The sequence below is a fragment of the Acomys minous genome (assembly GCF_964271855.1).
Source record: "Acomys minous genome assembly, chromosome: 16".
Classification (NCBI taxonomy): Eukaryota; Metazoa; Chordata; class Mammalia; order Rodentia; family Muridae; genus Acomys; species Acomys minous.
The window spans coordinates 59,031,381-59,054,180 of NC_140498.1; the positions used below are offsets into that span (position 1 = coordinate 59,031,381).

General features: G+C 47.9%; 1 protein-coding gene across 2 annotated transcripts; it reads right to left on the bottom strand.

Moving 5' to 3' along the window:
• Positions 1–1,119: 1,119 nt before the first annotated feature.
• ZKSCAN5 (zinc finger with KRAB and SCAN domains 5) lies at positions 1,120–20,684 on the bottom strand. Of its 2 annotated transcripts, XM_084761744.1 has the most exons (6): positions 19,492–20,683; positions 15,282–15,414; positions 9,573–9,655; positions 8,723–8,858; positions 3,886–4,482; positions 1,120–3,214 (listed from the first exon to the last, which is right to left on the bottom strand). In XM_084761744.1, the coding sequence occupies exons 1-6, from the start codon at positions 19,900–19,902 to the stop codon at positions 2,103–2,105; spliced, it is 2,472 nt and encodes an 823-aa protein (XP_084617870.1). In that variant the 5' UTR covers positions 19,903–20,683; the 3' UTR covers positions 1,120–2,102. The 2 variants fall into 2 exon arrangements, with proteins under 2 accessions (XP_084617870.1, XP_084617871.1); XM_084761745.1 differs by lacking the exons at positions 8,723–8,858; positions 9,573–9,655 and having other exon boundaries at positions 19,492–20,684.
• Between the last annotated feature and the right edge of the window lie 2,116 nt (positions 20,685–22,800).

Genomic DNA, 22,800 nt, shown 5'->3' on the forward strand with positions numbered 1-22,800 from the left:
ATCCTAGAACCACAGAACCCGCATGGCGGCACACACCTGTGATCCCAGCACCGGGAGGTGGAGGCGAAGAATCGATTCTAAGTCATCTCATACTGCATGAGTTGAGGCCGGCCCAGGTCTCTACACCATCACACCGTGATTAGGTACACGAGCCAAATTCTTTAACCTTGGTCCCATTCCTTAGATGGATTTTGCTGTTCACCTTATTTGCACTGTAAGTCAGCCCACAAATCTGCCTGTCCTTTCTTCTCTGTTCTCCCAAAGCCCCTCTCCTGTAATCTATGTGACGGGCCAGCATCACTCATTTCTCATAAATGCACGGGTTTTTTTTTTGTTTTGTTTTTGTTTTTTAGTTTTTCAACACAGGGTTTCTCTGTGTTAGCCTTGGCTGTCCTTGACTCACTTTGTAGACCAGGCTGGCCTCAAACTCACAGCGATCCGCCTGCCTCTGCCTCCTGAGTGCTGGGATTAAAGGCGTACACCACCATGCCTGGCTAATTAAACTTTTAAAAAGTTTTTCAAAACAAGGTTTCTCTGTGTAGCTCTGGCTGGCCTGAAACTTGCTATATAGAACAGGCTGTCTCAAACCCCAGAGATATACCACCACACCTGACTAAGTCAAACTCTTAAAAATATGTTTGTGGCCGGGCGTGGTGGCGCACGCCTTTAATCCCAGCACTTGGGAGGCAGAGGCAGGCGGATCGCTGTGAGTTCGAGGCCAGCCTGGTCTACAGAGTGAGTTCAGGACAGCCAAGGCCACACAGAGAAACCCTGTCTCAAAAAAAAAAAAAAGTTTGTGTATGCATGTGCCATGACACGTGTGGGGGTCAGAGGACAACTTGCAGAAGTCAGCCCTCTCTTTCCACTTGCAACTCGTACACACTGCACCCAAGCTGTCAAGACTTGGCTGGCCGGCACTTTAGCCACTGAGCCCTCTCGCTGACCGACCCCGAGCCCTTTGTGCTAGCTGGCTTTACTGCCAGGAGAACAAAGATGAGAACAAAGATGAGAACAAGGCTGTGCTTCATGCAGAAGCTGCAGACTGGCGGCGGCAGCAAGAGCACACCCCACCCATCCTCTGAACCCCAATTTTGCCAAAAAGAGAAACTTCAAGTCAACTTCTTTCCAAAAGGTTTAATGCTCAGGATGGGACCAAGGGCTGAGCACTCTAGTGGTTGGGATAGTCATTTCTAGAGAAGGCTCCTTGCTGAGGCGCCAGCATGGGTATCCTTCTGAAGAGTTCCTTCCGTTCACGGCACAAATCTCTCAATAACTATGCTGTCGAGGTGGAACCTACAAATAAGCTTATGTCCACTGCGTGCATGAGGCTTCTCTGTTTTTCTGAGTTTCAAATAAACAATGTCGTATCAAGACTTCCCTTTAGCCATGCTCAGTGGTGCATGCCTGTAATCCCAACACTCAGGAGGCAGAAGCAGGCAGATCTCTGGGTTCAAAGCCAATCTGGTCTACAAGAGTCCAGGACAGCCAGGGCTACACAGAGAAACCTTTTCTTAAAAAACCAAAACCAGCCAGGCAGAGGTGGTGCACGCCTTTAATCCCAGCACTTGGGGGGCAGAAGCAGTCGGAGTGATGCGAGGTTGAGGCGAGCCTGGTCTATAAAGCGAGTTCCAGGACAGCCAGAGCTGTTACACAGAGAAACCCTGTCTCAAAAAGCAAACAAAACAAAGAAAAAGACACCCCTTCGTCCACCAGTACCCAGAAGTGTGTCTGTTTCTTCTTCTGTCTGTCTGTCTCAGTCAGGGGGTCTCACTATGTAGCTCTGGCTGGCCTAGATCTCGCTATGTAAACCAGGTATTTGCCTGTCTCTGCCTCCCAAGGATTACAGGCCAGCACCACCACAGCTAGCCAGAGACTCTCTTTTCATCCAGCTTTCCAAGCATGGAAGACACTAACCGGAACACTCACTGGATGCTAGTGTTCCTGAAGGCTAAGTTCTACTACAGGACTTCCCCTCACATGTAGCATGGGTGGTTACGGTGGAAAAACTCTTGATGCTGTCATTACACTTATGATAGCTGCAGAAGGTTTCTCTAAAACCAGGCTGCTTCCCAGCACACCGGACCGCTGTCTGCTCCCGGGGTTTAAAGACCTGTCCTCTCGTGGCTTCGCAGGTGTTTCAAGAGGCTACAGCTCCAACCGAAACTCATCCCACACTCTTTGCACTGGAAGGGCTTCTCGCCAGTGTGGATTCTCTGATGTTGACTGAGGTGAGACTTCAGGCTGAAGCCCCTCCCACACCCACCGCACTGATGGGCTTTCCCGCTGGGGCAGACTGTCTGCCGTTGTTTTAGGTGGGGGCACTGGCCGCCGGCGGCACTGTCCCTGCACGCAGCACACTTCTGTGATGCCTCTGCAGTGTGAGTTCTGTAATGCTGAATCAGGTCAGAGCTGTAGCGGAAGGCTTTGCCGCAGGAATCGCACTGGTACGGCTGCTCCTGCAGCTCCAGCTTCTTCCCCTCGATGACCGTCAGGTTCCAGCTGCAGGCTTCTTCGCAGACGCCGCCCTTCTCGCTCTCCTGGCCCACGTGCAGCACTTGGTGCTCAAGGAGGCTGACGTACTGGAAGAAGATCTCTCCACACGTGTGGCACTGGTGGGATTTCTCTCTCGAGTGGAGTCTGAGGTGACCTGCGAGATGCGAGCGCCTCCCAAATCCCTTCCCACACTCAGTACACTTGAAGGGCCTCTCCCTGCTGTGCACACTCTGGTGCTGGACCAGATGGGACCTCACTCGGAAGGCTTTCCCACATAAGGGACAGGCGTAGGGCTTTTCACCTGTGTGGACTCGGTGATGTTGAGTGAGGTGGACACGTTGGTTGTAGCTTTTCCCACACTCTTCACACCTGAATGGCTTCTCCCCAGTGTGGATTCGGCGGTGCTGAATGAGGTGTGCACTCTGAATGAAGCTTTTCCCACAGTCGTTGCATTTATGTGGCCTCTCCCCTGCGGAGGACTTTTTGTGGACATTGCTGAACTCGTTGTAAGTTGTCCTCTGTGAAGAGGGCTGTCCTGGCAATTCTTTCATGGCAGTTCCCTGCTGTCTACCTTCTGTGTCTTGGGGTTCATGGCCTTCACCATGACCGTGGACCTCAGAAGCAGTCCGCTGGGTTTCTTCTGACAGTTCCATGTCTGCTTCTGAAAACTCTGGCATCTTCTTAAGGTTCAGTTTAGTGTTCTTACTTCTTTTGTCACTGCCTAAAAATGTAAGGAGCAAGCACAGAGTTCATCAGCTCTTTTACAACAGAAGAATAGACAGGAAAAACTGTGTCATAACTAGAAGAGCAAAAGGGAATCTATGTGGCCACCTATGCCGACAGCAATGAGATCACACAGCCCACAATTTTTTTTTTTAATTTAAGCTGAAATTAAGAATAAAATAAGAGCCGGGCGGTGGTGGCGCACGCCTTTAATCCCAGCACTCGGGAGGCAGAGGCAGGCGGATCGCTGTGAGTTCGAGGCCAGCCTGGTCTACAAAGTGAGTCCCCGACAGGCAAGGATACACAGAGAAACCCTGTCTCAGAAACAAAAAACAAACAATGAAGGGATAAAATAAGCTATAATTTTTGGCTAGTACCACAACCCATCTGTCTTTTTATTTTTTTATTTTTTTGGCTTTGGTTTTTTAGTTTGCTTTTGTTTGTTGTTGTTGTTTGAGACAAGGTCTCACTATGTAGCTCTGGTTGGCCCAGAACTAAGTAGAGCAGACTAATTTTGAACTCACATTCATCCTCCTGCCCTCGCTCCTGAATGCTAGAACATAAGGCGTGCACCACCATGCCCGGCCCACCTGGTCTTTGCTACTAAGAAGCTAAATAAATCAGCTTTTGCCTGTAGCCACTCCTGGAACACATGCTCCCTGGACGTACATCTTTGAGATTTCTCTCTGAAGTGGCGTTTCAGGTGCTCAATCAGGTGCGAGTGCCGACCGAAGCTCTTCCCGCACTCACTGCAGCTGTGTGGCCTCTCCCCACTGTGGACGCTGTGATGCTGCACCAGGTGGGAGCTCACGCGGAACGCTTTCCCGCACACCTGGCACTTGTAAGGCTTCTCGCCAGTGTGGACTCTCTGGTGCTGGGTGAGGTGCACCCGCTGATTGTAGCTTTTCCCACATTCCCCACACTGAAATGGTTTCTCTCCTGTGTGGATTCGCCGATGCTGAATGAAGTTTGAGGCTTGGAGGAAAAATTTCCCACAGTCACCGCATCTGTGACCTCGCTCACCATTGGATTTCTGCTTACGGTTGACATCTGGGCCTGAGCTCAGAGATCTTTTCTGCTTTGACTTTCCCACCGTGGGATTCACCTGCCACCTCTGTACCATGCCCTTCGGGTCACTAACTTCTACAAGCTCTTGACTCTGAGCACCGTTCTTTCCTGTGCTTTCTGCTGCCACCCAGTGTGGATCGGCTTCATCAGAAGTCTGCTGTACTATGAGCTCTGCGCTGCCCTCCTTGGGCTCATAATCTGAAACGACAGAAGGAAAACAGGCCAATTGGCTGGTCCCCACAACACAGGGACATGAGATCACTGAGTGAAACCAACTCGTGGGAGGGATGCATGGCTTTGGGAAATGACATGCACAGCGATGCAGCTCAGCTGGTGTAGTGCATGCCAAGCTCCAGCCAGCCCCGGCTCCCCCTCCAGGTGTGGCAGGGAACACCTGCAACCCCTACACCTGGTGGTAGAGGCAGAAGGAGCCGAAGTTGAAGGTCAGCCTTGGCTACAAAGAGTTTGAGGCTAGCCTGAGATACATGAGATCCTGATGAGAGAAACAGGGAGGGAAGGAGGGAGGGAGGGAGAGGAGTGCTAGGATGGCAGGTGTGAGACACTATGCGTTGTTTATGCAGTGCTAGAGATGGACCCCAACTTGAGAGGCCAGAGCAGAAGGATCCTAAGTCCACGTCAGCCTGGACTACAAGTGAATTCAAGACTTGCCTGGACAACTAACTTATAAAGACTCTTTCTCAACATAGAAAGTAGCCGGGCATGGTGGCACACGCCTTTAGTCCCAGTACTTGGGAGGCAGAGGCAAGTGGACCACTATGAGTTCGAGGCCAGCTTGGTCTACAAAGTGAGTCCAGGACAGCCAAGGCTACACAGAGAAACCTTGTCTCGAAAAAGAATGGCATAGAAAAAAAGCGTAAGTGGATTTGAACTCGCAGTCCCCCCTGGACCTTGAATGGGTACCCCAATGAATACATATATACTATATGCACACACACACACACATTTCTGATAACTGGTAAGTGCCTCTATATTAACTGAAATACATAAGCAACACTAATTAGACTTAAACCTCATAAGTGAGCTATACTAATTTAAAAGAGAGAATGGAGGAGACTAGAGAGATAGCTCAGAGGTTAAGAACACTGGTTGCTCTTCCAGAGGTCCTGAGTTCAATTCCCGGCAACCACACGGTGGCTCACAGCCATCTATAATGTAACCTGATGCCCTCTTCTGGCCTGCAGATGTACATGTAGACCACTGTTTACATAATAAATAAATAAATCTTAAAAGAGAGAATAGCCAGGTGGTGGTGACACACCTTTTATCCTAGCACTAGGAGGCAGAGCCAGGCTGATCTCTAAGTTCAAGGCTAGCCTGGTCTACAGAGTGAGTTCCAGGGCAGCCAGGGCTACATGAAGAAACCCTGCCTAGAAAAACCAAAAGAAGCCAGGTGCGGTGGTTCATGCTGTAATCCTACAACTCAGGAGGCAGAGGCAGGCGGATTGATGTAAGTTTGTGGCCAGCCTGGTCTGCAAAGTGAGTCCAGGACAGCCCAGGTTACACAGAGGAACCCTGTCTTGAGAGAGAGGGGGGGGGGGTGAAGAGAAGAGAAGAGAAGAGAAAAATATATTAGCATTAAATATAACTTATACATTTTAAAAACACATGTGTTAAATATAACTTATACATTTTAAAAACACATGTGTATCTGTGTATGACATATGTGGGCAGGTGGCCTTGGAGGCCAGAAGACTATGTCAGATCCCCTGAAACTGGAGTTAGTGGCAGTTGTGAGCAGTCTGCCATGAGTACTGGGAACCCAATTCAAGTCCACTCCAAGACTGCAGGTACTCTGAGCCCCAAATACAACGTATTTAATATATAAACGATTCACTGAGATAGAGACCACCTCTAAGATCCCAACAGACTAGCGAACAGAAGACGTGCACAAATAAATTGAATGGAACAAAATACCGAAGGCTCAGGGAGGCAAAAGCATTTGTGACCATGCCTGACAACCTCAGAGAACTGACTCCTCCAGGTTGTCCCCTGACCTTCATATGTGTACTGTGACACCCACACACTCCCCTTTGTACCTTGTTAAGGGGTAAGCCAGTCCAGGCCTTCCCTCAGGCTCTGACGGATGGAGAAGGATTAATTCCTTGCCTAACATCAGGAACCTGCTTGTCAAAGGCAGGAATGACCTGGGGCCAGAGCCTTGAGGAGCTGAAGTTTTCTGGATCCCAAGAATTCAACTTTATTTATTGTATATATATTTTTTTTCTTTTTGGTTTTTGGAGACAGGATCTTTCTGTGTTAGCCTGGGCTGTCCTGGACTCACTCTGTAGACCAGGCTGGCCTCCAACTCACAGGGATCCCCCTGCCTCTACCTCCTGAATGCTGGGATCAAAGCATGTAGCGCTCTTGCAAAGGACCAGAGTCTGTTCCCAGGCCCCACATCAGGTGGCTCCCAGCTACCTGTACCTCAGGCTCCAGGAGGAACCAGACACCTTCTTCTGGACTTCTCTGGCACCAGGCATGCACATGGTTCACATACATACATGCAGACACTCACACATAAACATATGATTAAAATTTATGCTAAAATTTAGCATCACTGGGTGTGGTGGTAACCACCTTAAAAAACAACACTTGGGAGGCAGAGAAGCCAGTTTTTGTCAGTTTGAGGCCAGCACGGTGTACACAGTGAGCTCCAGGCCAGCATGGTGTACACAGTGAGCTCCAGGCCAGCTGCAGTTACATAGGGAGACCCTATTTGGAAAACAAAAAACAAAACAAAACTCACCAACAACTTAGCATCTTCTAAATTGTAAAATGCTCCCCGGACCACAGGGTTTATTAACGCCAGCATTTGGAAGGCTGAAGCAGGACAATCAGGAATTCAAGCCCGCTTGGGTACACATATTGAGACAGTCTCAGAAACCAAACACAGGCTGGAGAGACAGCTCGGTAATTAGGAGTGTTTGTTGCTCTTTCAGGGGGCCTGGGTGTGAGCACATAATGACTCCGGTTCCAGGACATCTAACATCCTCCTCATCAGGCATGCACATGGTACACATATATACACACAAGCAAAACATTCACACCTATAAGGTATATGAAAAATAAAAACAGAGCTGGTAACTTGATTGTCAGATAAAGGCACTTGCCCTGAAGGCCTGGCAGCCTAGGTTTGATCCTTGGTACAAACATAAAGGTGGATAAACAGAACTGATTGCACGAAATCCTCCTCTGCTCCTTTGCTAGTCGTGGTAGCAACCCTTTAGTCATACGTACACAGTATAATAAACAAGTGAAAACGTTAAAGCCCATCTCCCGTCAGTAACATCTTTATTTGTTTTTTTTGTTTGTTTGTTTTTTTGGTTTTTCAAGACAGGGTTTCTCTGTGTGGCCTTGGCTGTCCTGGACTCACTTTGTAGACCAGGCTGGCCTTGAACTCACAGCGATCCGCCTGCCTCTGCCTCCTGAGTGCTGGGATTAAAGGCATGCGCCACAACGCCCGGCTAATAACATCTTTATTAAATTAGAAATAATCTGCAAAAAAAAAAGGCTTTCTTTCTTTCTTTCTTTCTTTCTTTTTTTTTAGTTTTTGCGAGACAGGGTTTCTTTGTGTAGCCTTGGCTATCCTGGACTCTCTGTGTAGACCAGGCTAGCCTCGAACTCACAGCGATCCTCCTGCCTCTGCCTCCTGAGTGCTGGGATTAAAGGCGTGCACCACCACGCCCGGCTCTTTCTTTCTTTTTTGTTTTGTTTTGTTTTGGTTTTCAAGACAGGGTTTCTCTGTGTAAATAGCCCTTGCTGTCCTGTAGACCAGGCTGGCCTCGAACTGACATCTGTCCAACTGCCTCTGCCTCCTGAGTGCTGGGATTAAATGTGTATGCTGCCATACCTGGCCTGATTTACTTTCACAGATTATAAAGCAAAGGGAACTAGAGCAATGACACATCAGTTAAGAGCACTGGCCGCTCTTGCCGAGGACCCAGGTTTGAGTCCCAGCATCCACATGGTGCCTCTCAACCATCTTCAGTTCCAAAGGATTCAACACTCTCTTCTGGCCATGAGGACACCAGGCATGCATGTGGTGTGCACACATGAAGGCAAGCATCCATACATAGAAAACAAAATATAAAACATTTCAATAGAAGGGCTGGAGAGATGGCTCAGCCATTGAGAGTACTGGCTGCTCTTCCAAAGGTCATGAGTTCAATTCCCAGCAACCACATGGTGGCTCGTGACCATCTGTAATGAGATCTGATTTCCGCTTCTGACAGGCAGACACACATGCAGGCAGAATTAAAAAATGAAAAGAAAAGAAAATATTAAAATTTTTTTCAACAGATTATAAAGTGTAAAGCTGTAGCTATGGAGACATGCTTGTGGGAGGGCCATGCTACACAAACTCTTTACGAGATAATAAACTGGGTGAGTGCTGCACACGCAGGCGGACAGTCCTTACCCACAGGAGTGGCACTCTCACAATTCTCCTTTCTGCCATCCCTACTAAGAGGCTTCTGGGACTGGTCCAAACGTCCCCATTCCTCCAGGATGAAGGACACAGCCACATCAGCCACATCTTCGATTTTCACCAACTTCTGCAATGGGAGATCTCTGCTAAATGTCCACTCCCTGGGTACAATGCGGGCAGTGTGCAGTGTCTGCAGTGAGGACAAAGTCTGGGGCACGAAGTGAGAAACCAGGGCAGGGACTGTGCATCTAAAAGGGAAGTATGAAGAAGGCAGAAGGGAACAAGGGGGTGGGAGGGGTGGGGAAAGGCATCAGCCAGGGGTGGGCCTGGGAGCTAGTTAAATGCCTGGTGAAGATGGTGACCCAACCCTGGAGTCACCAGGCGAGTGAGCCCCAGCGAGGGAAAGTCTAGATAAAGCTGGCCTAACCCTAACCCTAACCCTAACCCTAACCCTAACCCTAACCCTAACCCTAACCCTAACCCTAACCCTATGAGGCATCTTTTCTTCCTTAAGGGAATAGGGATGGGTACCATTCCCTGAGTTCGGCTCCTGCATTGTGTAAGAATAGAGAGCTGCCTGAGCCGGCATGCATTTCTTTTTCTGGATCTGGATTGTGGATATGATGTGATCAGGTGACCATCTGTCCTAACTTCCTGCCACTGTGACTTCCTCACCTTGATGCACTGTAACCTAAAGGGAGCTAAAATAAGCCCTTCCTTCTGTGAGCTGTGTTTGTCGGGGCACTGTGTCACAGTTAGCGGGAGCAGAGCTAGGACAGATGGGGGCGGAGGCTGAGCAGGGGTGTGGGTTCTCATGGAAGGCAGAGGGGTGCTAGCTCACCTGGGACCCCACCGAGAGCGGCGAGGCTGTCAGTTCCTGGCTGTCCTTCCCAGGGGAGGGAGGACCCTGGAGAACAGGAAGGGCTGAGAGTGGAGAAGAGGAATGAGTGAGACTCTGGTCAGGGCCACAGCCGCCACACCCTGCCTTTGCCCGTGGGCCTGGGCGCTGAAGTCACACTCACCTGGGCCCTCGGGATCCTATACATTCCGGGCCTGTCCTCCCATCACCTTTTTATTCCCTCTTCTTCCAAAACACCAGACTAGCTGGGCGTGGTGGTGTATATCTTTAATCCTAGTGTTCAAAAGGCAGAAGCCAATGGATCTCTGAGTTCAAAGCCAGCCAGGGACACTTAGTGAGACCCCCGTCTAAAAACAAAATCTTCAGTCCCCTGCTTTGCTCAAGCTAATGCCTTGGTAACAGACACATTCGACTATGTTAGGAGAGATCTGCAGCTCCCAGGGCCCAGGGCATCACAGGTTTCTAATGTGCTAACCAGTCACCTTCAGATCTCAGCACAGAGCAGATTCGAACTCCTGGGCTAATCAGGTCCCCCTGCGTCAGCTTCTCGGGTGGCTGGTACCACAGGCGTGTGCCACTGTGCCCAGTAGGATGGACTAGTCTATCAACAAGGTCTAATGCGGCCGGGGCGTGGTGGCGCACGCCTTTAATCCCAGCACTCAGGAGGCAGAGGCAGGCGGATCGTTGTGAGTTCAAGGCCAGCCTGGTCTACAAAGTGAGTCTAGGACAGCCAAGGCTACACAGAGAAACCCTGTCTCGAAAAACCCCAAAAAAAATAAATAAAATAAAGCAAGGTCTAATGCAATTTAGCTGAGTTTTTCCTATTGGTCAATTTAAGATGATTTTTTAAATTTATTTATTTTATGTATATGAATATGCTGTCTTCATGCACACCAGAAAAGGGAATCAAATTGTGAGTCACCATGTGGTTGCTGGGAATTGAACTCAGGACCTCTGGAACAACAGTCAGTAGTGCTCTTACCCGCTGAGCCATCTCTCCAGCCCAATTTAAGAGGATTTTAAGAGTGAGATTAAAGCCAAGCATGGTTGTGCACGCCCTTTAATACCAGCACTTAGGAGACAGAGGTAGGCAGGAGGATTTCTGTGAGGTCAAGGCCAGCCTGCTTTACACAGTGACAGCCAGAGTCTCACGAGACTGTCTCAAAACAACACGAGAATGAGTGTATATGAACAATATTTATATCGAAGCTTCCAAAAGAACAAAAAAGAAATTTTTGTTTTACAATCAAATGACACTTACTGCATGTAAACATCTTTTTAAGATTAATTTATTTTTTCCAGGAGTTGAGGTACACACCTTTAATCCCAGCACTCGGGAGGCACAGGCAGGCGGATCTCTGTGAGTTTGGGGCCATCATAGTCTACAGAGCGAGTTCCAGGGCAGCCAGGGCTACACACAGAAAAACTCTGCCTTGAAAATCTACAAAAAAAAAAAAAAAAAAAAAAAAGGAAAAAGAGAAGGAGGGCTGGAGAGGTGGCTCAAAAGTTAGGAACACTGGCTGCTCTTCCAAAGGTCCTGAGTTCAATTCCCAGCAACCACATGACTCACAACCATCTATGCGGTGATCTGGTGCCCTCTGCTGGCCAGCAGGTGTACATGCAGGCAGAGCCTGTATACATAATAAATAAATAAATAAATCTTTTCAAAACAGTTATGCTGGGCCGGGTGTGGTGGCGCACGCCTTTAATCCCAGCACTCGGGAGGCAGAGGCAGGCGGATCGCTGTGAGTTCGAGGCCAGCCTGGTCTACAAAGTGAGTCCAGGATGGCCAAGGCTACACAGAGAAACCCTGTCTCAAAAAAACCAAAAAAAACAAAAAAAAAAACAAAAAAAAAAAACAAAAATAGTTATGCTAAAAAAAAAAAAAAGTTATGCTGTTATCTCCACAGAGCAACTACACACACACACACACACAGAAAATCTTTAAAATATTTTTGGTTTTTGTTTTGTTTATTGTTGTTTGTTTTGAGACAGGTTTTCTCCTGTAGCCTTGGCTGTCTTGGACTGCTTTTGTAGACCAGGCTGTCCTCGAACTCATAGCGATACACTGGCCTCTGCCTCCAGAGTGCTGGGATTAAAGGCGTTCACCACCACCCTCCTGTGATTTATTTATTTTAATTTTAAATATATAGGTATTATGGCTGCATATCTGTTCACCACATGCATGCAGTGCCACAGAGGTCAGAAGAGGGCATCAGATCCACCTAGACTTAGAGTTACAGACAGTTGTAAAGTGCCATGCCGGTGCTGGGAATCAAACCTGGGTCGTCCGGAAAGAGACCAACTAGTGCTCTTCACCACTGAGCCATCTCTTCAGCCCCATATGTAATGATTTCTATGCTCCATCTCAGCCACGAGGTTGACAAATAATTTGCCATGAATGTCCACATGGACACTGCTAGAAATCCATTCCTTCATCACTGTTGTTAAGCATTGCTCACCCACTGTTCCCAAAAAGGGCACAGAAGACAACAGTAGTAAGAATAGAAATACAGGGCTGGAGAGATGGCTCAGTGGTTAAGAGCACTGCCTGCTCTTCCAAAGGACCTGGGTTCAATTCCCAGCACCCACATGGCAGCTCACAACTGTCTGTAACTCCAAGATCTGACACCCCTACACCAATGCACATAGATTAAAATTAAATAAAATATTAAAAAAAAAGAATAGAAATACAGCGCTGGGTATGGTGGGGCACACCTTTAATCCCAGCACTTGGGAGGCAGAGGCAGGCAGATCTCTGAGTTCGAGGCCAGCCTGGTCTACAAAGTAAGTCCAGGACAGAGAAACCCTGTCTCAAACAAGACAAAACAAGACAAAAGGGTGGAAGTGCACTGGATAGTGGCCTGTTAACTTGACACAAGCCGGGCGTCACCTAGGAAGAGGAACTCTGATAAAATACCTCCATAAGCAAGACTGTAGGGCATTTCTTGATTAATGAGTGAAGAGAGAGGGCCCAGGTCACTGCGGGCAGTGCCACACCGGCCTAGTAGTCCTGGGTGCTATACAAAAGCAAGCCACAGCCCTCCCGCATGGCCGCTGCAGCAGCTGCTGTTTCCAGGCTCCTTCCTTGAGTTTCTGGCCAGACTTCTCTGGATGATGGACTACAAGACACAAGATGAAATAAATCCTTCCCTCTTCAAGTTGGTTTTGCCTATGGTGTTTTATCAGAAAGCTAATTAAAACAAGAAATTGGGCTTGGTGGCGGTGGTACACAGTTTTAATCCCAGTACTTGGACAGCAGAGGCAGGCAGATCTCTGTAAATTCAAGGCCAACCTAGTCTACAGAGTGAGTTCCAGGACACCCAGAGCAACACAGTGAGACCCTGTCTTGAAAACCCCACTGACTGAGCCGAGTGTGGTGCCTTTAATCCCAGCACTCGGGAGGCAGAGGCAGGTGGATTGCTGTGAGTTTGAGGCCAGCCTGGTCTACAAAGAGAATCTAGCACAGCCAAGGCTAACACCGAGAGTCTCTGTCTCAGGAAAAGAAAAAAGGAAAAAAGAAAAGAAAAGAAAAGAAAAACCAACCAACCAAACACAACCCCCCCCAAAACAAACAAACAAACAAATCTGTACCAAGAGTGGGGTCCTAATGTTACAGACCTGACCATGTTAAAAGAACTATAGCAGTCTCAGCCAGTACTGAATAATTCAGTGCAAAGGACTTTGCCAAGTGACCTTGACCATCCCCTTACTCCAAAGGACAGTACTGTAAAATAGTGACCTTTAATCTGTTATGATACTTGCATGTCAAATGTACTCCATACAAAAAGTTTTTATTTTTACTGAAGTATCTTAAAAACTGGGGGGTCTTGTGAGGATCTGGGAGGCTGGGAATGCAGCTCAATTGGTAGAACATTTGCCTAACAGGAATTAGGCCCCTGGGTTGCATCCCGAGCATCACAGAGACCGGAAAGGTTGGTGCATGCCTATGATCTCAGCACTCCTAGAGGTAATGACAGGAGAATCAAGAATTCAAGTCATGGGGCTGGAGAGATGGCTCAGAGGTTAAGAGCACTGGCTGCTCTTCCAAAGGTCCTGAGTTCAATTCCCAGCAACCACAGGGTGGCTCACAACCATCTGTAATGATGAAATCAGTACCCTCTTCCGGCACACAGGGGGAACACTACATATATAATAAATAAATAAATAAATAAATAAATAAATAAATAAATAAATCTTTAAAAAAAAGAATTCAAGTCATCATCAATTAATAGTGAGTTTGAGGCGGTCTGAGTTACACAAGACTCTATCTCCAAACTCACAAACAAACAAGGTTTGGGGCTGTTGAGACGGCTCAGTGGTTAAAGCACATAGTGTTCTTGCACAGGATCAGCGTTCAGCTCCCAGCACCACACCAGGCAGTTCCCAGTCACCCATGATACCAGTTCCAGGGGAATCTGATGCCTCTTCTGGCCTCTGTAGGTACTGCATGCACATGGGGCACAGACACGTGCAAGGAACACATTCATATACATAATATTTTATTATGCATACACACACACACACACATACACACACACACATATATAATTTTTTGGTTTCTTGAGACAGGGTGTCTCTGTGTAGCCTTGACTGTCCTAGACTCACTTTGTAGACCAGGCTGGCCTCGAACTCACAGAGATCCACCTGCCTCTGCTTCCTGAGTGCTGGGAATAAAGGCGTGCGCCACCACACCCAGCTGAATACTTTATTTAAATATTTAACTATGTTATGTATAAGATAAATAAAATATAATTACATATACTACATAATATATAGTAAAATTAAAACAAAATTCTGAAACTCACTATACAGTCCCTATACTTAAAGGCATCGTCTTCACTAACATGTCTGCCATAGTCCTGCTTTTGGAGTAGGGTGCTGTATATACAACCCAGAATCTTTCCCTTACTAATGATACACTCTACCACTGAGCCACCCTATCCCCATTATAGCCTTCTTGGTTTTGTTTTGTGGTTTTGGAAACAGGATCTCAAGTGGGTCAGCTTCGTGCTTGCTATGCAGCCAGGATGACCTTGATGATCTTCTGCCTCCGCCTCCTGTGCTGGGATCACAGGTGTTCTCCACACCTGGTTTCTGTAATCCTGGGGATGGAACCCGTAGCTTCATGCATGCTAGGCAAGCACGCCATCAACTGAACTACATCTCTACTGCCCTTTCATGGATTGTGAATGAAAGTGTGACACAGTCTCAGCCATCCAAGAAGCTGGCCCTCTCTCAAGGGAGTCCACCCGCCCATATTCCAAGCCCTCTACTGCCCCCCACCACCACCCCCATGCTCCAGGCACACTGGCTGCTGGGCTGCTGCCCCCCCCCATGCTCCAGGCACACTGGCTGCTGGTCTGCTGCCCCCCCCCCCCATGCTCCAGGCACACTGGCTGCTGGTCTGCTGCCCCCACCCATGCTCCAGGCACACTGGCTGCTGGGCTGCTGCCTCCCCCCCCCCCACGCTCCAGGCACACTGGCTGCTGGTCTGCTGCCCCCACCCATGCTCCAGGCACATTGGCTGCTGGATCTGCTGCCCCCCCCCCACCCACGCTCCAGGCACATTGGCTGCTGGATCTGCTGCCCCCCCACCCACCCACGCTCCAGGCACATTGGCTGCTGGTCTGCTGCCCCCCCACCCACCCACGCTCCAGGCACACTGGCTGCTTGATCTACCAGCCTCACCATTGGCTTCCAGGAGAGTCTCTGGCTCTTGATCAGACTTGGCCTCCACAGGCAGAAACTGGTGACCGAAGGACTCCTGTGTGGCTCCGGATGGTACAGTCTTCTGAGGAAGCACTTCAGGGCACGTGACAATCTAGTAACCATAACTACAACCAATCAGCAACATTATAGACGGGGATGGGAAAAAACTCATTAGAGTCCATTAGATGTCACCTATCCCCTGGCCCAGTACTGAACTTATGTCTTCAATGAGCCAATTAAATAGCAGTTTAACAAACATGGTTTATTGCTACCGGGAAAAGACGTCCATGAGACATACCCACAGGCAAATAAGTATTAACTCCATGTTAGATGGGAAAGAAATAACTACAAGACAGAGCCAACTAGACCCACGTTAGCTTGCGAGGCTAGGAAAGGGTGTCACTCCATAAATACCTAAAAGATGTTATGAAGGGGCTGGAGTGTTGGCCTGATGGTGAGAGCACTGGCTGCTCTTCCAGAGGACCTGAGTTAGGGTCCCAGCACCCATGTGGTGGCTCACAGCCATCCTTCACTGCCCTCTGGGAGGACTGACACCCTCTCCTGACCACTGTGGGCAACAGACACACATGTGGCATATGTTACATACATGCAGGCAAAAGACACACATAGGAGAAATTAAATTAACAAAAATGAAGGTGCTAGAAAGATAGCTCAGTGGTTGAGAGCACTTTTGCAGAGGACCCAAGTTTGGTTCCCAACCCCTGTGTTAGTCAGTTCACAACTGTTTGTAACTCTGCCTCCGGGGAATACAATGCCCTCTTCTAACTTCTGAGAGTACTAGCACACTTGTGTACACACACACACACACACACACACACACACACACTGAAAAGGCAATTATTTTGAGATAGTGCCAGATAGATTTCCAAAGTGGTTGTACAAGTTTGCATTCCCACCAGCAATGAAGGAGTGCTCCTCTTTCTCCACATCCTCGCCAGCATGAGGTGTCAGTTGAATTTTTGATCTTAGCCATTCTGATGGGTGTAAGATGGAATCTCAGAGTCATTTTGTTTGTTTGTTTGTTTTTAATTATTTTATTTATTGTATATGATGCTCTATTTGCACGTACACCTGCCCGCCAGAAGAGAGTGTTAGATCACATTACAGATGGTAATAAGTCACCACATGGTTGCTGGGAATTGAACTCAGGGCCTCTAGAAGAACAGACAGTGCTCTTAACCACTAAGCCATCTCTCCAGCCCACTCAGAGTCCTTTTGATTTGCATTTCTCTGATGCCTAAAGATGTTGAGCATTTCTTTAAGTGTTTCTCAGCCATTAGATATTCCTCTGGTTGAGAATTGTCTGTTTAGTTCTGAGCCTCATTTCTCAATTGGGTTACTTGGTTTGGTGGTGTTTAATTTCTTGAGTTCTTTATATACTTTGGATATTATACCTTTGTCAGATGTAGCGTTGGTGAAGACCAAGGGACAGGTTATTCTCTACAGATGAGTGAAGAGTGGGGACTGACTTTCACATGAACTCTGATGCCCCATATTTGACCACGTCCCCTTGATGGGGAGGCCCAGTGGCACTCAGAGGAAGGATAGCACGCTACCAAGAAGAGACTTGATACCCTATCAGTATCAGGGGGAGGAGGTCCCCCTCAGTCACAGTCATAGGGAAGAGGAGTAAGGGGAAAATGGGAGGGAGGGAGGAATGGGAGGATACAAGGGATGGGATAACCATTGAGATGTAATATGAACGAATTAATAAATAAATAAATTTTAAAAAAAAAGAAATACCACATTTAAAAAAAGACAATTATTTTAAAAAAGAAGGTAGGCAAAGGCAACGGAGAAGAAACGCAGAAACCCAGGCACAAAAGAGGGTTCCCAGACTCGTAGGTAAAGTAAGGGTGTTTGGTCCAACCCAGGCCCCCTAAGAAGCTGACGGTGAGTAAAGGTGAGTAAGGGCGAGAGAAGAAAGGGGAAGATGGAAAGGTAAATAGGGGACCCAGGAAGTCACTGCTGGCCAGGCTAAGATTTAAGATGGCTTATGTCCCACATGCCTGTAATTGCAGCCCTCGGGCCACAAACAGGAGGATTGCAGCAAGGTCTAGGATAAACTGGGCTGTCCCCTGCCTCAGAGAGCTCACGTGCAGCGTGAAACCCACCTTTACCGTGCCGCTCTCCGCCCTCAAGTCCACCTCAGGTATATGGAGTTACTCTGCTCCAAGGCGCAGCCCTCGCTTGGAAATTCCGGGAGGCATTAGGACCTGCAGTCTGACAAAGCTGCTGCTCTTCTTGGCCCCTCCTCCACTTCCTTAGGCTTCAGCTCATGTTTCAACACTTCTAAGGGTTGGTGAGTGGGCCCACTGGTTCTGAGTATACATGGCTGCTCTGGGGGGACCCAAGTTCAGTCCCCAGCACTCACGTCAGGTGGCTCAACCCTGGCCTGGAAGTACAGCTCTAGGGCTTCTGATCCCTTCCTGACCGTCACCAGTACCTACACAGATACGCCACACACATATAAACAGATATGTATATATGTATGTATGTATGTATGTATGTATGTATGTATATATATGATTTTAACACTCTAACTGTTGCTTGTTCCTTGAGGTTGAAGGTTGAAACAGAGGGACAAAAAGTTCAAGAACAGCCTGAGCAACCAAAGGAAACCTTGTTTCAAAATCAAAAGGTAGTGAGTTCGAGGCCAGCCTGGTCTACAAAGTGAGTCCAGGACAGCCAAGGCTAACACAGAGAGACCTTGTTTTGAAAAACAAAAACAAAACAAAACAAAACAAAACAAACAAACAAGAAAACAAAATCAAAAGGTAAAGAGTGGCTGGGACACAGCTCCCTGGCTGAGCACTTGCATAGGCGTAGAATCTCCCGGTCAGGGGACTGGGCTTTGGCTCAATGGCAGAGCACTTGCCTGACATGTATGAGGCTCTGGGTTCAATCTCTACTCCCCTCAGAAGGGGGGAAAGTGGGGGGAAAGAGGCATGGTGGCATAATTGTCGCCTCAGCACACCGAATGCAGAGGTAGGAGGATCAGATAGCTCAGTGGTTTAGAGCACTTGTTGCTTTCGCAGAGGACCTGGGTTCGATTCCCAGCACCCTACTGTGACTCACAACCAGCTGTAACTCTAGCTCCAACGGATGTAACACCCTCTTCTAGGTTTCATGGCCACATACATACGAAGGCAGAACACTCATACATATAAAACAAGTAATTCTAAAAATATAAAATAATTTTATTAAAAAACTTGCTGGGGCTAGAGAGAGAGTTGAGTTGTTAAGACCAGTCACTGACTGCTCTTCCAGAGGTCCTGAATTCAATTCCCAGTAACCACATGGTGGCTCGCAACCATCCATAATGTGATCGGGTGCTCTCTTCTGGCCTGCAGGTGTGAATGCAGGCAGAGCACTGTATACATAATAATAAATAGATCTTTTAAAAACATTGAAACAGGCAAATAAAGTCAAGAAAGGAAAGAAAGCCTTCTATAGTATGAAGCCCCAAACCAGGAAACAAAGAGTTAAACAGGTTTGATTGTTAGTACAATAGGTTCCATGACAGCAACCTGGAAAAGTAACATGACAATCATACAATAGGCTCAATGTCTATTGTTTCTAATACATAAGAAGTCCAAGTAAAGCCGGGCGTGGTGGCACAAGCCTTTAATGCCAGCACTCGGGAGGCAGAGGCAGGTGGATCGCTGTGAGTTCGAGGCTAGCCTCGTCTACAGAGTGAGTTCAGGAAAGCCAAGGCCACATAGAGAGACCCTGTCTCGAAAAACCAAAATAAATAAATAAATAAATAAATTTAAAAAAAAAAGTCCAAGTAGGAGATAGGAGTGTAGTTTGCAAAAAGAAGAACGGGAATAAGGAGGAAGAAACACAATATTCTTTGAAACATTACAAGTTGGGGGCTGGAGAGATGGCTCAGAGGTTAAGAGCACTGATTGTTCTTCCAGAGGTCCTGAGTTCAATTCCCAGCAACCACATGGTGGCACATAGCCATTTAATGTGATCTGATGCCCTCTTCTGGCCTGCAGGTGTACATGCAAGCAGAGAACTGTATACATAATGGTAAATAAATAAATCTTAAACACACACACACAAACACTACAATACGAAGGGCTGAAGCAGCAGAGGGCTAAGCCCCTCCCCACTGCGCGGCAGCTCCCTCCCCACTGTGCCTGTCTTCCGGTGTGCTCACCTGTTGCCTGCGTTCCTCCAGCTCTCTCGGGATGCTTTCTATCACAGCCACGGCTTCTTCTCCGCTCTCGGGGTGATGTTCTCTCACCCAGGCTTGGAATTCCTCAGGCAGGATGGCGAGGAACTGCTCCAGCACCAACAGCTCTAGGATCTGCTCTTTGGTGTGCAGCTCCGGCCTCAGCCACTCGCAGCAGAGTATCCGGAGCTGGCTGAGAGCATCCCGAGGTCCTGCTGCCTCGTGGTACTGGAAGTGCTTGAAGCGGGGATAGAAAGTCTCAAACACTGGCCGGTTGTACCCCTGCGTCCAGGAACAGTCCTCTTCCTCCACTTTCACTATGAGAAGGTCAGCTTGCTGTTCTGAAGACGTGTCAGGTGGGGGCTCTAAGTGTTTAACTGCCCCGCCTTCTGTCATTATCGGTCCAAGCCGGAGTCTCTTAGAGGCTGCCCGTTACACTGACCCAATCCGTTCTCTGCTCTTGTGAAGGACACTTTCTTTTTTGCAGCGAACAGCTGTAGCTGTTATGTCGGGAATTATTATTAACTGAGAGAGGTGGCAAAGACGTCATCTATACTAAAGAAAACCGCTCACCAAGACATTCACTTAAAGGTACAAGTCAGTCATCCCGTCACCCCATAAAACTAGCAGCAACTACGTCCAGTTTTTAAGAACGCAAAGAATGGACATTAACAAAGTGACGCCAGGCCCAACGTAAGATACCGCTCTAGAAACGAAAAAGTCCACATCTCATATAAACAACGGGACAAGATTATTCCAGACAGAGTCGTTTTTCCTATCGTAAGGCAAACTTAAGTCAGAATAGGAGTGAAAACCATTAAAATGGTCATCTCTGGTCCTGGCTTTCAAGCCAAAAGGGCTTGACAGATAAATGGAAGACTTCATTAGTTCCAGGAGAAGCACTGTTACACTCAGAAATTTGGACCTGTATTCCTCGGGAATAGCTCCTGACCCGGAGACAGAGATCTGTCGGGTCAAGGTTAGGGACAGGACCCCAAGTGTGGACACAATGCCCGACCCGCTCCTCTCCAGTCCCTAAGTCCCGGGAACCCAAAGATCAAACTCCCCGCAGCCCCGGCTTGGAAGATGGAGTTCTCACAAGCCAAGAGAGAACCGCGTCCGACACTTTCCAACAGTTCCTCACCGGAAGTAACCAACTGAGCTTTAGCCATAAATCCCACCCCCAAGAGTGCTTCCGCAGCCTCTCTAGGAATCCCGGAGGTCCTCGCAGCGGCAGCGAGAGGGTGGAGTTACTCCTGGGCCCGCCCCCTTGTGGGGCTGGCCAATCAGCGAGTCGCAAGCTAGCGGCTACTCGAGCCAAGGGAAAACAGAGCCGCCCTATTTCCCACCCCCCAAAACCATAGCTTACACTTTGCCCCGCCCCTGGGTCCACGTTCTCTCTCATCTGATTGGTTCAGCTCAGCCCCCACCACCCCAACACTCCGGACTTGAAGTAGTCTGCACCTTGCTATCAGCCGGTAACCCTTGGGCCGGAATTCTATCACAGCCCGGTCACTTTCCCAAACACACCCAAAGTCATCTTTTACTGCCCGAGTGGCCAGAGACTACATCTCCCAAGAAGCCTCGCGCGAGCAACACAGTCCACCCATTATGGCTGCAGCTCTCCTTGGTCTCCTGGGTTTATTAAATGATGCAGGGACAGTTTGATAAAGGCTCGTACTACTAAGCCTGACGAGTTCGATCTCCTGGGTTCGAGACACCCAAAAGTTGTCCTTTGACTTTCACAAGTCACTGTGTAAGCCCATCCTTCTAGGCATTAAGAAAAAAAATATTAGAATATAGAACATAAATTAGAAATAGATGGAAGGGGCGGGGGTACGCCTATCCTCTTTTCCTGATTGGAAGGCTGAAGGATACACCAGGAGCCTGACAGCTTGCCGGCTGAGTTGAAACCACACTTCAAAGAAGGTTTTTTGTTGTTGTTGTTTAAGTCCTGTTACCCTAAACCGTAAAACTCCATTTTTAATAATCTGTACCCTCTCCTGTTGTGTTTTTGTTTGTTTGTTTGTTTTCAAGACAGGGTTTCTCTGTGTAGCCCTGGCTTTCCTGGACTCACTTTGTAGACCAGGGTGGCCTCGAACTCACAGAGATCTGCCTGTCTTTGCCTCCCCGAGTGCTGGGATTACAGGAGTGAGCCACTGCACCTAGCTTCCTGTAATGTTTTGATCACTTTCCAGAGTTCCTGTTGTCACCCCTTAGGGGCACACTGAGACTACTATGGAATCGCCACTCCCACAAACATTTGAAGCCTAGGTAGAGACCAAAGGCAACGACATGCGGGAGAGGAGTCTGGGAGGGAGACTCTCAAATCCACAACTGTCCAGTAAAAGCAAGCTGTGTTGTCCCGAGCACCCAGGACTGCAGGCTGTGCCAGTCCAAGTCAGAATTGGAGAGAGCAACGTCTGCCGGCCTCTTGAGGTCCTTTTATAGGAAAGAAAAGGTGTTCCCAAGGGCGAGAGAGTCAGCTGTTAAACACTATTACACAAATACAGTGAAAGGGGAAGAACAAGGGGTCACAAGCTTAGTGTAGGTTGAAAAACAAGTTTTGCAGTTTACATCAGATCTAAGAACAGGATTTATTTTTATTTATTTATTTATTTATTTATTTTTGGTTTTTCGAGACAAGGTTTCTCTCTGTAGCCTTGGCTGTCTTGGAATCACTTTGTAGACCGGGCTGGCCTCGAACCCACAGAGATTCACATGCCTCTGCCTCCCGAGTGCTGGGATTAGCCTCAGAAACTTATTCTTAATCACAAATAGAAATCTTAAACCTACAAGGATTTAGCGCACAGGACAAACAGGAACATATTCTTTAACTACAAACAGCAACCTTAACCTGCACAGGACAAACAGGAATTTACTTATTTATTTTAAAATATTTATTTATTTATTATTTAAACATACTCTACTCGCATGTATGCCTGCCCGCCAGAAGAGGGCACCAGATCTCATTGTAGATGGTTGTGAGCCGCCATGGGGTTGCTGGGAATTGAACTCAGGACCTTTGGAAGAACAGACAGTGCTCTTAACCTCTGAGCCATCTCTCCAGCCCTAGGGATTTATTTTTAAGTGTCTTAGCTGCAAACGGAATCCTTAGCCTACAAGGTGTATTGTTCCTGTTTTGTTTTCCCACCAGATGATCTCGGCGCTTACAGGTCAGGAACTCTAGTTCTAGGGTGTCTGCTGCCCTCTTTTGGCCTCTGTATAAACTGCAACATGTGAATTAGAAATAATCTTGCTCAGACTTTTTTTTTCCTTCTTTCTTCAAGATAG

Bases quoted from the DNA above. Each gene is read 5' to 3' on its own strand.
- ZKSCAN5 (XM_084761744.1), bottom strand. From the start codon at position 19,902: ATGACAGAAGGCGGGGCAGTTAAACACTTAGAGCCCCCACCTGACACG. The intron at 9,656-15,281 runs GTGAGGCTGGTA...CTCCACTCTCAG, and splicing joins GACTCTCCTGGAAGCCAATG to CCCTTCCTGTTCTCCAGGGT. The intron at 8,859-9,572 runs GTGAGCTAGCAC...CTCCCATTGCAG, and splicing joins CGCTCTCGGTGGGGTCCCAG to AAGTTGGTGAAAATCGAAGA.